This window comes from Malus sylvestris, chromosome 9 (genome assembly GCF_916048215.2).
Source record: "Malus sylvestris chromosome 9, drMalSylv7.2, whole genome shotgun sequence".
NCBI lineage: Eukaryota > Viridiplantae > Streptophyta > Magnoliopsida > Rosales > Rosaceae > Malus > Malus sylvestris.
In genome coordinates, this window is record NC_062268.1 from 22122244 (window position 1) to 22135259 (window position 13016).

At 36.9% G+C, this 13016-nt stretch overlaps 2 protein-coding genes across 6 annotated transcripts; both read left to right on the plus strand.

The window, feature by feature from the left end:
- The first annotated feature begins 1487 nt into the window (after window positions 1-1487).
- Window positions 1488-5495, plus strand: LOC126582040 (uncharacterized). Of its 5 annotated transcripts, XM_050246012.1 has the most exons (6): window positions 1491-1719; window positions 1834-1967; window positions 3861-4119; window positions 4573-4663; window positions 5076-5142; window positions 5220-5495. In XM_050246012.1, exons 2-6 carry the CDS (start codon window positions 1959-1961, stop codon window positions 5271-5273), a joined length of 480 nt encoding a protein of 159 aa, XP_050101969.1. In that variant the 5' UTR covers window positions 1491-1719; window positions 1834-1958; the 3' UTR covers window positions 5274-5495. The 5 variants fall into 5 exon arrangements, with proteins under 5 accessions (XP_050101967.1, XP_050101966.1, XP_050101968.1 ...); XM_050246010.1 differs by having other exon boundaries at window positions 1488-1719; window positions 3866-4119; window positions 5076-5495; XM_050246009.1 differs by having other exon boundaries at window positions 1488-1719; window positions 1907-1967; window positions 5076-5495.
- A 32-nt stretch (window positions 5496-5527) lies between these two features.
- On the plus strand, window positions 5528-7712 carry LOC126633882 (uncharacterized). The gene is made up of 4 exons (XM_050304414.1): window positions 5528-5649; window positions 6965-7207; window positions 7291-7450; window positions 7555-7712. The coding sequence occupies exons 1-4, from the start codon at window positions 5528-5530 to the stop codon at window positions 7648-7650; spliced, it is 621 nt and encodes a 206-aa protein (XP_050160371.1). The 3' UTR covers window positions 7651-7712.
- Window positions 7713-13016: the final 5304 nt, after the last annotated feature.

Genomic DNA, 13016 nt, shown 5'->3' on the forward strand with positions numbered 1-13016 from the left:
AGCTTTTCGAGCGGATGTGGTATACTCGTCTAAGTGAATATTTGATCAATTAAGGATATATGCCCCTGCATGTACAAAATCCGAAATGGCTAGAGTTGAGAAAACTAACTTACACCTAAAGTCGGACTTTGAGATGAATGATCTTGGGAAAACTCGACATTACTTCGACCTGAAGTTTTGAGCTAGTTCTGATGGTATTTTGGTCCACCACTCGAACTAGACCGAAAAGGTGTTATGTCCGAGTATACCCTGATCGTTTATACACTAGATGCAAATGAGACCTTTACAGAGGATATGAAGCATAAGGTTACATATTGGAACATAAGGCGACCATATCTAAGTACAATTGCCACTTGTTGTACTTAGCTCAATGCATTAGATCGAACATCTTATGTGCTGATAATCTTTTGGCATAAAGTAGCACTGCGCCCACACGTTACCACCAAATTAGTGTTAAAGACGTTTTTTCATTACTACGGATTTAGGCTTATCTATCCCTATGCATCTCAGAATAAATCACACCTCCTTGATCTTCAGAATGATGCATACCTTGTGGGATTCGCCGAATCAGACTATCTATATGACCGCATAAGGTACATTCCCAAATGGTTATGTCTTTACCATTAAGGAACACTGCAATATCTTGGAGGTTAACCAAATAGACCTTTATTGCAAAACCTTTGAATCGTTCGAAGACTCACTATATCTCATCACGTGAAAGATACGGTCGCGAACTCTTGTTGAGCGTATTCGAACTCCTTGTAATCCGTATGTATCGACTAGATTATGATACATCCCAACAAGTCAACGCCAAGCATATTGTGCCTACATCAACATGAGCATCATAAGATTGAAGTCAAGCAATCTGATCCCAGACAACCTTGCCGACCTCTACACAACGTCACTGCTGAATTATACCTTTCAGAGGCTTGTATAAGGAATTGGTATGCTAACTTTCTCACTTACGATGCTTGTAGTTTCATTTGGAAGTTTTGTCAAATTTAGGGGAAGTATCCAGAAATATACTCACTTGACCTTAATGTACTCTTTTTCCTTATGATTACGAGCATTTTTCCTACTGGGTTTTTGCTACCTGACTAGGTTTTAACGAAGCACCCATCCTGGGTTGGTCGTACCCTTGTGTACGTTCTACTTGCGTCCTGAAGACGTATAGTTTTGACTTAATGCAACTTCTTACTTTTCTCCACTCTCTTTCTCTCTATGCCGCACCCCTCAGTTAAATATAGGCCACAACAAAAACATATATGGTAAGTTAGGGAACACAAGTCCAAGCCCTATTTTAAATGTTTGTTTACAAGCCAGGATGATCCTCTTTGTGAGGATTCTCAAATCATGTCCGTTCATTGTATATCGTGTGATCAATTTTCGTCAGATACTATTTATATTTAATTTAAAATAATTTCTGACCATATAATTTACGATAAATTGATAGGATTTGAGAATGTCCAGCATCCTCATTCTTTTACGACGAGTCCAAGCCATTTGGATTATGTATACCTTCCATCTCAGTCGTACGTTTTTTCTTCCGCTTCCCAATAATTGTCATTCGCCATCGAAGAACCAGAAGAAGGGAAACTCGAACAATCCAAAGGGCCATCCCTTCTGGGCTTGTTTGCTTCAGGAAGTGTGTGCCTTTGGATTTCGATATCAGGAATGAGAGCAAGAGACTGATATCAAAGCAGAAATATTTTCTCACAGGTCAGTTGCTGTTCATCAAATATTCTTTTATTTTTTTCTTTCCATCTTTTGTTTTTGATTAGTTTCAATCGTTGGGTTGAGACCCATGCGTTACTTTTTTCTTTGGATTCTCAGGAGGGGCTCTCTGATTTTCTTTCCTGCAATCTGTTTTCCGTCGGATTTTGTTGCTGATTTTACATTTTCCTAGGAAAATCCTTGGAGTAGATCTAATTTTGGTTTCTGGGTCTTCCTTGTATTGCATGCATGGGGTAAGTTTTCTGACTCCTTTTTTGGATTTGGTAATTCCATTGGATTGAGTGGTTTAATGGGATTTCTGGGGTTTCTCCATTTTTGTTATCTTTGTGAGTTAATTAGATACTGTTGTACTTGATTTGGTTGGGAGGCGAGGAAGAGTAAATGGATTGCATTGTTGCGTCGAAAATTGATGAATCGGAATTGGGATTTTGGGTTTTATACTGGAATTTTAGTTTTAGGAATTTCACCAACTTATTATGATTGTATGTGGTTAAGTAAAGTTAAGAATGATTTCAGACTGTATTCAATTTAGATTTTAATTTTAAATGAATCTGTCAAACTCTAGTAGTATTCAATCTTGATTTTTAAAGAGTCTGTCAAAATCTGGTGGTATTCAATCCCGAGTTCTTAAAAATGTTTCAAAATCTGGTTGTATTTAAAATTCAGTGAATTTGTAGGAATCTAGAAGTTGGAGGATTTTGGTGGATTCTAGAGTAGAAACTATAAATATCAAAAGCCCTCACAAATCATGCCTCTACAGCTCTACCCTAAGATTTCATTGTGATTCCTCCCTCTATAAAATACGAGCAGACTTGGATATGAACGAACTCTTCTTCTAAGCAGACATGTAGTGGTAACACGTCCAGAAATATACAAACTTCTTTTTCAAATTTTCTGTCTTCTTTGTATGGCCAAATCTTTATCTTGTTTCTCTTCAAGGAAGACAACAAGTAATCAACAATTTTCTTGTCTTCTAGTCATGGCCAATTTTGTTTATTATTTGTTTTAGAGAACCCTAAAATCCCAATTCAACTTGATCAATTTCTAATCATCAATTTCCTTGCCTAATCTTTTTTTGTATTCAATTTCCTTGCCTGATCTTGGTATGCCATAATCACCCATATACATGTTTTACTTGGCAATATCACTCCCCTTCATCACTGAAGAAATCTTCCCTTCTTGTTTGCTTTCCTTTTGGCATCCTCATTGTGACTTTTGGAGACACTTATTTACTTGATAGGATCCTCCATAAATGCTATAAAAGCTTCATTAATATCCACTAAACTTCATAACAAAATCCATATAAAATTTCTTAAAAATTCATGTGGAGTCTAAGTGAATCCATTAAAATTCATGTGGAGTACATATGAATCCATTAAAATTCATAGACTCCGATTCTGTTAAAATACATCAAAATTTCAATTGAGTACACCCCTCTTAGTCTTTTGTGAAAACAGAGAGACATGGCAATTGGCAATTTAAACAGTTGGACTCGATAAAAAAGTATCAATAGTTGAATTCAGTTAGATTAAAGTCAATTCAATCAGATGCCAATCGGCAAAGATTTAACATCTCTTTGGTCATTGGGATGTTGATTGAATGACTATATTTGGATGATATCTAATAGAGCCGTTGCATAATGTTTCTTTTGTTGAATTGGCTTTTGGAATTTGGCTGTAAGCATATTCTGATTAAGAGTTTTAGCAAAGTACTCTTGGCTAGTACTGATACCAGGAGCTGGAGTAATGTCAGTGCGATGGAATTGTGTTCTTTTTTTGCTTATTTTGAGCCCTTTTTAATTATCGTCAAGGACATTTTTCTGTTCAGTGGTCACTTCACACTATACATGCCAGTTCTTATCATTTTGAAGGGAAAAAAAAGTTCTTTTTTTTTTTTTTTAAAAAAAAATTTAAATTTAAATTTTTTTATCTTTTCCTTTTCTATTGTTTGGAGAAACTTTCTTGGGGTGATGGTTTGCAAATTTATCGTGGGGACTTTGACTAGGGTCCTGTAGTTTTTACTGTATTGTACAGGTTTGGTTTTATGTTTAGTTAGTATTGTTGGTGTTGTTAAATTTTAGAATTATTATTTTTATTTCTAACAGAATGAGATGTGGTTTGTAACAGAGCAGTGGTTGTCTAGCATGCCATAGTAAGACCGCACTGAAAACTTCAGTGAATGAGCCACCGAAAGGGTTATTAAACGAAGGTCGGACTGTAAAGAAACCAAGCATATCAGAGGATTTTTGGACCACCAGCACGTGGGATATGGACAACAGTGCAGTTCAGTCCAAGGGAAGCATCTTATCAATCAGCACAAACCAGACCCTTGATCTGCATGGTGGCTCTGGCAGCAGTAGCACCCCTGCCGAATTTGTAAATCATGGCAAGTTTTTTATTTATTTGTTTTTCTTATGTTTTTATCAATTTCTGGGAATTTTATGTTCAAATTTCTGAGATAGTTTCTGCACGTTGGAAATTGGTTTAATGACTCACTATCAGGTGGGTCTTATACGGACTCTTCATGGACATTCCAAAGGACAGCTGCTTTGGCAGTATGATCATTACCTGTAATGGAGTCAAATAATTATGTGTTACTAGTAGCCCGTTTCTCAATTTTTTCTGAACTTTTGCCTACCAAATTTCATTGCAGATGTGATCTAGCAAGGTTTTATTTACAGTCACTGTACTTTCTATGATTTCAAGAATGGTTTAACACTGTTGTTCTTGTCAGTTTTTGTATCTTGCTATAACATGTTTTTTTTTTTTTTTTTTGCTTTGACAAATGTGTGTGTGTGGAGCCTTGTTAAAGTTATATTACATGGTATCTGTGGTGCAGGTCTTCTTCTGTGGAGCCAGACTAGGCACCTTTGGGTAGGGAATCAAAAGTCTGAGAGCCCGTCAAAGAAAATTCGAGAACCCAAATTAGGGTAGGTTGCTTCTTCTATTCTTTATCGACTCAAACTCATTGTACCTCTTATGTTTAGATCTGCCAGAAAGAATTATTTTGCTCATTGGACCTCTTACTTATGTTTAACCAGATACATGTTGGACAATTGAGGACAATTTCACATTTTCATCACTGCATTGTACAAAAATAAACAAATTAAAAGTATTTTTTCCCCAATAATGCTAGTTTTTTATTTATGATAACACTATACAAGGATTTCTTCATTCTAAGTTTCGTTGCATGTCATAAATGGGAACTGGGAAGTTGTCCAAGCACGTTGAGTGCTTGGTTCACTGTAAGGTGTAAAGTGGGCAATGGGTATTCATGAGTACCTTTCTGTACATTGTCAGCACTCATTGTCTCAGCATGGTTAAATTATTCTGCCTTTGCAGTTGGAATGTGTCGTATGAAAGTTTACTTGGGAGTACAAAGCCTTTCCCTCAGCCTATTCCTCTCCCGGTGAGCCCCTGCCCCTGCCTGCCCGCTGTTATCCTTACACACTATCTAATTTTTTTTCCTGGTTCCGACATTAACAGGAAATGGTAGATTTTCTCGTGGATATTTGGGAGCAAGAAGGGTTGTACGATTGAGCGGCAAAGGTACTAGAGATTTTTAAGTAGGCTAGAAGTTGATTCAAGTGTATGTAACACTATTACTGCCTCCCAGAAAATAGGAAGCAATAGCATGGCTTGTACGTGATCAACTATCACATCATTTTGTTCTTGCTTGTTCTTGGATTTTAACTTCCGGGGCCTTTTAGTCGCGCCCTTTTGTTGCTATTCAAACTGATTTTACAGGATTGGTTTCTTCCACTGCTCTTTGTGGCCGGCTTTGCAAGACGAAGATGACCTTTGTCTACACTTCCGTTTCGTTTTCACCCTCCTCCCCCTTGCGGTATCTGCGTGCTTCGGTGTTCATTTCTGTTTATATTTGGGACCTAACAAGTAAAAAGGAATACTATAGACAGTAGGACTAAGTGGCTATGTTCTTTAATATATGAAATTATATTTTTATCGAGTCCTTCTATCCAATAAATGATTTTCTTGGGCAAGCCTTCGTTGCATGTAATTTTGGGGGTAATTGTCAAAACGTCATTTCATTTATGATTAAAAAAAAAAAATTAATGTTGTTAGCGCTCTAAAAATCTTATTAGCTATCCAACCAAATCGGAAATTGGATAAGTAAAATAGGTGGTACACGTAGGGTATTTTCAATACGAGATTCAAAATGCCTTGAAGTTGGCATTTTACATCTTTTTTATTTGCCGAAAAATGTAAATTATCTATCTTCATCGAAAGATTAAATAAAAATCTAAATTTACCATCATTATTACTTCTTTTGGTGCGAGTCTCACTAATCAAAGAGTAAATAAGATCTCAAATTTACATTCTTCCCATTGGAGTAGATTTGTCATTACATATGCAGGAAATATAATGTGGGATGTAAATATGTTTATGGCATCTCAAATTGCAATCCCCAATTGGAGATGCCTTATAGCTTAAAGCATCTCCAAGAGAAGTTCTAAATTTTTGTTAAACTAGCAAGTGAATAGTCAAACAACTATTTTTGCTACTCAGTTAATTCAAACTCAACCTGCTCATTTTCTAAAACAGATACTCTCTCTACCTTTTCTCATTGCTCAACAGTCCACCCTTTCAATATTTAACTAATGAACAGTTGCTCTGTAAATTTAAAGAGTGAGTATTTGTTTTGCTATAATAGACGCTCTTTTCTAGAGTTGGTTGGAGATATATTTTTTATTTTTGTTTAATTTGACTCTTTAAAATAGAGTTTTGGTTGTAAAAATTTTACAGCATCTTTATGAGATGCTCTAAACGAATAAGAGCTGAACGCTTAAAAGTGTACAAGTGCCAGCTTGATACTTTGTAGGAAATGACCAAAAAGAAGGTAAGTGAAAGCCAAGGTTGTCACTTCCCCACGAACAAAGTTGCTCATTGTGTTAGATGGGGATTGTACAGATGGATAACTAACTCCAATCTGATACCTGCAATACAATATAACATATTATGCACATGTGTATATGTATGTATGTATGTATGTATGTGTGTGTGTGTCTCTGTGTGTATACAATATAACATATTATACACATGTGTATATGTGTGACAGCCCGTCCCGCATTAACACTTTCATTTGTGTGAAGTGTGTTTAATTATCCTAATTCTTTTTAAAGTTGGTTGATAATGGACGGAGAGGGACGTTTTCGGCCGTATATGTTTGCATGATTAAACTTTGGAATCCTATGCCCTCATGGGGCTTACAGAAATCATTCCTTTTCCCTTTTACTTTCTTTAATCCGTGATTTCCTCAACCTTGTCCTCTCACTCATTCTCTCTATCTCTCCCCAACAAACTCTCAAGCTCTCATTCACTCTCCCTCCCTCTCAAACCACACGGCCAAACACACGGACCAACATTAGAACTCTCTCAAATCTTCATAGATCGAAGAAAATAAAACCACCATCGTCTTCGTCTCGACGATACGAGTCCAACCATACCTATTTCAGGTAAGATCTCTAATGTTTTCACGTCGAAATCACGAGCACCGATTTGGGTACTATTCATCAACTTTTTATTGGTTGATTTTTAGGACTTTTCAAGCTTATAGGAAGCTTCTTGAGGTCCTTAGGAGGCTTGGGGTAGTTCGTTGGAAGTTTTTGGACGTAAGAACACGGAGATCGACAAGTTCAAAGTTTGGCCGGAGCTTTCGAGGCTTTTTCAGGCGAATCCCCAACGATTTAGGGGTCAAGGTAGGTATGAATGTGTTCGTCTCGTCAATATCTTCATTTTGATATAAAGTACGTTGAAAATGGTGAAGAAATGAAGAAGTTATGACGTTTTGAAAAATACCCAGAAATTTCGGCAAAACCCCACCGCCGGCGAAACCAGTCCGGCGACCCAAGGAAGAAGACGACGCGCGTGCATGGGCCAAGCTGTTGGTGGCATGTGAGGGCGCGTGCGATGTCCAAATCGGGTTCTAAAAATTGCTACGTGTTCGTGACGTCGTGTAGGTCACGGCTTGATATAATTCTATGCTTGAAGCTTTGCTATTTGATATGAAATAATCCGACACACAAATTAAACCCTCTTTTAACAATTGTAGTATATATGTAAGTAGGGATCGTTCTAAACCGGGGATTAGGAGGGCTTGCTAAAACCTTTAAACTGACTAAAAAACATAAAAACAAAGTTAAAAACGTTTGAATAGACTCAAAGGACTCAAAACAGGTTCACAAGGCTCAAAACAACTTAAAAACACTCAAAACTGCCTAAAAACACCAACTAGGCAGTTTCTAACTCTAAACACAACTTTGGACGAATTTAGGGTTTTGGCTACTTATGATGCGAATTTTAACTTAACACACAAATTAAACCCTCTTGTTGTCAAATTGTAGTATAAATGCAAGTAGGGATCGTTCTAAACCGGGGATTAGGAGGGCTTGCTAAAACCTCTAAACTGACTTAAAAACATATAAACAAAGTTAAAAACACTAAACTAGACTCAAAGAACTTAAAACAAACTCAAAGGACTCAAAACAAGCTAAAAACGCTCAAATCTGCCTAAAAACACAAACTGGGTAGATTTGGACTCTAACACACTTTTGGGACACCTAAAAACACAAATAAAAACAGATTTTGACTAATAAAACACTTTAAAGTAAAGGGGGTTTTGGTTTTGACGAATTTGAAAACAAAAAAGTAAATTAAAGAACTAATGAAATCTGCACGAATTTGAGTAAATTGAATGGATGGAAGGCTAGCTAGGAGGTTCTTCTCCACACATGACATACTTGCACATAAACCAATTTTCAATTGTTCTTTCGATCAATCATGAAACTCAACACCCCAGGTTAATTAAGTCCGCTTAAATTAACCTTCAAGTTCTCCTTAAGTTATTGAATTGGATGGGAAAGCGCATACAACAATTCAAGCATTCTTCAAAAGTTCTTTACGTGAACATCACAATAAAGATACAATCAAAGATCATTAAGCATTATGAAAACTATAAGTATTGACGAGGCATTCGTTACTATGATGAGCATGAAACTCCTGCCAAGAATTTATTTAACGCGATCGTTTATAAGCGACCTCCACTACTTGTGAATATAAGTTTGTAACTATTAGGTGAAACTCCCTTATACTCTAGCATCATATGATGAATGCAAACTAAGTGTGCACTCTTAATAAAACATACACGAATAAGTTATCAATCAAGCAATTAAACAAATTGAATTCACAACTTATGAAATCACAACTGAAGGTAATCAAATCATATTGCAAGCATGAACATGGTTTCGAATTCCCCCCTAGCTAAAGGGGGTTTAGTTCCTCATACTCACAAAGCAAAGATAAAAAAATTTAGACATTGAAAACAAAAGAATGAAAACACCTAAAAATGCTCCAACAATCCAACTTGAATGGCAAGCACGTCCAATGGTCCTCCTTCTTCTCTTTGTTGCGGCACAATGTGTGGTTTGATGGATGAGTGGTAAATTATGGTGGTGGATGGATATAGGTGAGTTATGGTGAAGGGTGGATGGGTGGATTGTGTTCTCTCTTGTTTTCTTTCCCTTTGTTATGGTGAAGGGTGGATGTATTTATAGGCTAGGGAGAGGACTGCCATCTAATTAAGGTGGTAGTGATGAGTGTTGTGGTAATGAGTGGATGTAATGGGTGTGGTGGATGGATGTTTGGTAATGAGTGGATGTAATGGGTGTAGTGGATGAGTGTTTGGTAATGAGTGGATGTAATGGGTGCGGTGGATGGATGTTTGGTAATGAGTGGATGTAATGGGTGCGGTGGATGAATGTTTGGTAATGAGTGGATGTAATGGGTGGAGTGGGTGAGTGTTTGGTAAGGAGTGGATGTAATGGGTGTAGTGGATGAGTGTTTGGTAATGAGTGGATGTAATGGGTGTAGTGGATGAGTGTTTGTAGTTGTAGGTCAACACACTTCCACACACACATGCTGATTTCTAACCTTCTAATCTTCAAAAATGTCCATCCTCATGTCTCCATGCTTGCACTATCCAATCTTGGCCCAAAAATGCTCCAAAGTGCTCCAAATAGCACTTTGTTGCCAACTTTGTTATTTGAACCTACAAACACACGAAAATAGCTTAAAGTACTAAAATAACTAGAATTAAACTAAGTAAATGCCAAGAAACAAGCTCACTAAGTTGCATAAATATGCTCATATCAACTTAAATCACTCAAAAACACAAACAAAACAGATTCTAACTAATTAGACACACTAAAGTAAACGGGGATTGGGTTTTGGATGAAAATAAGTAAAACAAAACAAGTAAATTAAAAGAACTAATGAAATCTACACGAATTTGGGTAAAACTATGGATGATAGGCTAGCTAGGAGGTTCTTCTCCACACATGACACACTTGCAAACAAAATGATTTCTAGTTGCTTTTCAATAAACCACAAATTCTTGATATGATATTAACTAGCACTCAAATTAACCCTCTTTTTATCAATTGTAGTAAGTATGTAAGTAGGGATCGTTCTAGGCCGGGGATTAGGAGGGATTGCTAAATCACTTGAAAACTGACTCAAAAACGTAAAAACAAAGTTTAAAACACTAAACTAGACTCAAAGAATGTAAAACTATAACTTAAAACACCAAAACAAACCAAAAGACTCAAAATAACACAAAAACACTCAAAACTGCCTTAAAACCACTTTCTGGGCAGTTTTGAACTCTAAACAAGATTTTGACGAAAATAGGTTTTAACTTGACTCAAAACACTTAAAAACACAAACTAACACACTCTCTAACTAATTTGACACTTGAAAACAAAGGGGGATTTGGTTTTTACGAAATTGAAAACAAAACATAAACTTGTAAATCAAAACAGATTTTAAAACGAATTTGATTGAATTGAATGGATAGAAAGCTAGCTAAGGGGTTCATCTCCACACATGTTATACTTGCATTCAAAACGATTTCCAATTGCTTTTCAATAACCCATGAATTCTCAACGCCCCAAGTTAATTAGGTCCGCTTAAATTAACCTTCAGATTTTCCTAACGTTATTGAATTGGATGATTGCATACGACAACCCAAAGCATTCCCCACAAGTCCCCTACATGATTGCATAATAGAGATACAAGCAAGAATCATTAAGTTCTATGAAAACCATAAGCATTGACGAGGCACTCGTAACTATGAATTGCATGAAACTTATGCCAAGAATTTACTTAACACGATTGTGATCAACAACCTTTACTACTTGTGAATATAAGTTCATAACGATTAGGTGAAATTCCCTTATATCCTAGCATCAAATTCATGCATGCAAACTAAGTGTCGACCCTCAATCAACATACAAGAATAAGTTTTAATTCACATAGATAAGCAAATTGAAATCACAACTTATGAAACGCAATTAGAAGTAATCAAATCATATAGCAAGCATAAACATGGTTTCGAATCCCCCCCTAGCCAAGGGGGGTTTAGTTCCTCATACTCGCAAAGCAAAGATACATAAATTTAGAAATTAAAACCCAAAGAAAGAAAACACCTAGAAGGCTCCAACTTGGCAGCAAGATCATCAATGATTTCCCTTTCCTCCTTGCTGCGGCAGAGAAGTTTAGAACAGGTTTTGGGTGGTATTTAGGGTGTAGAATGGATGGGGAATGGTAGGGAAAGGTTTAGGGTTGATGGGGGTACGGCTAGGGATGATTTTTGGGCAGAATTTTGGGATTTTGGTGATGGGAAGGTGCGGCAGAATGCAAGGGCAGATTTCTGGCGTGAATGATTGTGTATGAGAGGTGGTGATCTGATCTAGGGGTTATAATGAGTATATATAGGCATCCAAAACCCTAGGGTAATCAGATTAGGGTTTCTAGAAGCCCAAATCCACCGGAAATTAGGTTAAAACAATCAGATTTTTAGTGGGAATAAGGCCTAAGGTGCGGCTAGGGCTAGGGTTTAGAGATGGGCCTTCTAGAATGCCTTGCAAGGCAAGGAAATCAGATATTCTAGAGGCCTAGGTGCGGCTAGGGTTAGGGTCCACAAGGAATTAGGGTTTAGGTCATCTAAAAGCCCAAAACCAAGAATAGAAACTCTCGAAAATGGAAACCTCCAAGAATAGAAACTTCCAACTTTAGAAACTTTGGTTTCCAAATCTGAATTCTTTGTTCTTCACTTTCATTTCTTCATTTCTTAAGCTCCTTTGACCTTCAAACTCGTCCATTCCTTGTGCTCCATTAGCATACACTCCATTCTAGCTCAATTTTGCTCTAAAATGCTCCATTTTGCACTTCTTTGCATACTTCGTCTCTAAACCTGAAATTGTACGAAAATGACTTTAAACACTAAAATAACTAAAGAAAAACAACATAAATGCTTAAGAACAAGCCAACTAAGTCGCATAAATATGCTCCTATCAATTCTCAACGCCCCAGATTAACCGTGAATTGCACTAATTAACCCTTAGATTTTCCTAATTTTATTGAATTAGATGATTGCATACAACAACCCAAAATATTCCCCACAAGTTCCCTACATGAATTGCATAATAGAGATACAAGCAAAGATCATTAAGTTCTATGAAAATCATAAGCATTGACAAGGCACTTGTAACTATGAATTGCATGAAACTTATGCCAAGAATTTACTTAACGCGATTGTGACTAACAACCTTCACTACTTGTGAATATAAGTTCATAACGATTAGGTGAAACTCCCTTATATCCTAGCATCAGATTTATGCATGAAAATTAAGCGTGCACTCTCAACCAACACACACAAATCAGTTTTAATTCAAATGGATAAGTAAATTGAATTCACAACTTATGAATCACAACTGAAAGTAATCAAATCATATTGCAAGCATGAACATGGTTTCGAATTCCCCCTAGCTAAAAGGGGTTTAGTTCCTCATACTCAAAGATAGAAAACACCTAGAAACGCTCCAACAATCCAACGTCTTGAATGGCAAGCACAGCTCCAGGGACTCCTCTCCTTTCTCCTTGCAAATCTACGGCACTAGAGGGATGTATGGCACGAAATTGTGATGGAAGATGGTCTGAATTGTGGTGAATGGTTAGTTGTACGAATTTGTGATGAAAGGTAGATGGTGTAGTGATCTGATGGTAGAGGGTGCTGGATTAATTGCTACACAAAGGTTTGTATTTATAGGGCTAGGGAAACCCACGAATTTCTGAAGGAAAGGAATGTGTATTTGGCACAATTCATGAAGGAAAAGGACTAGGGATAACCAAAATCTGAAGGGAAAAGGATTGCAAGTTCTAGAGCTTCTAGAAAGGGTCCAGACGCCAGATTTGTAGAACAAGGGA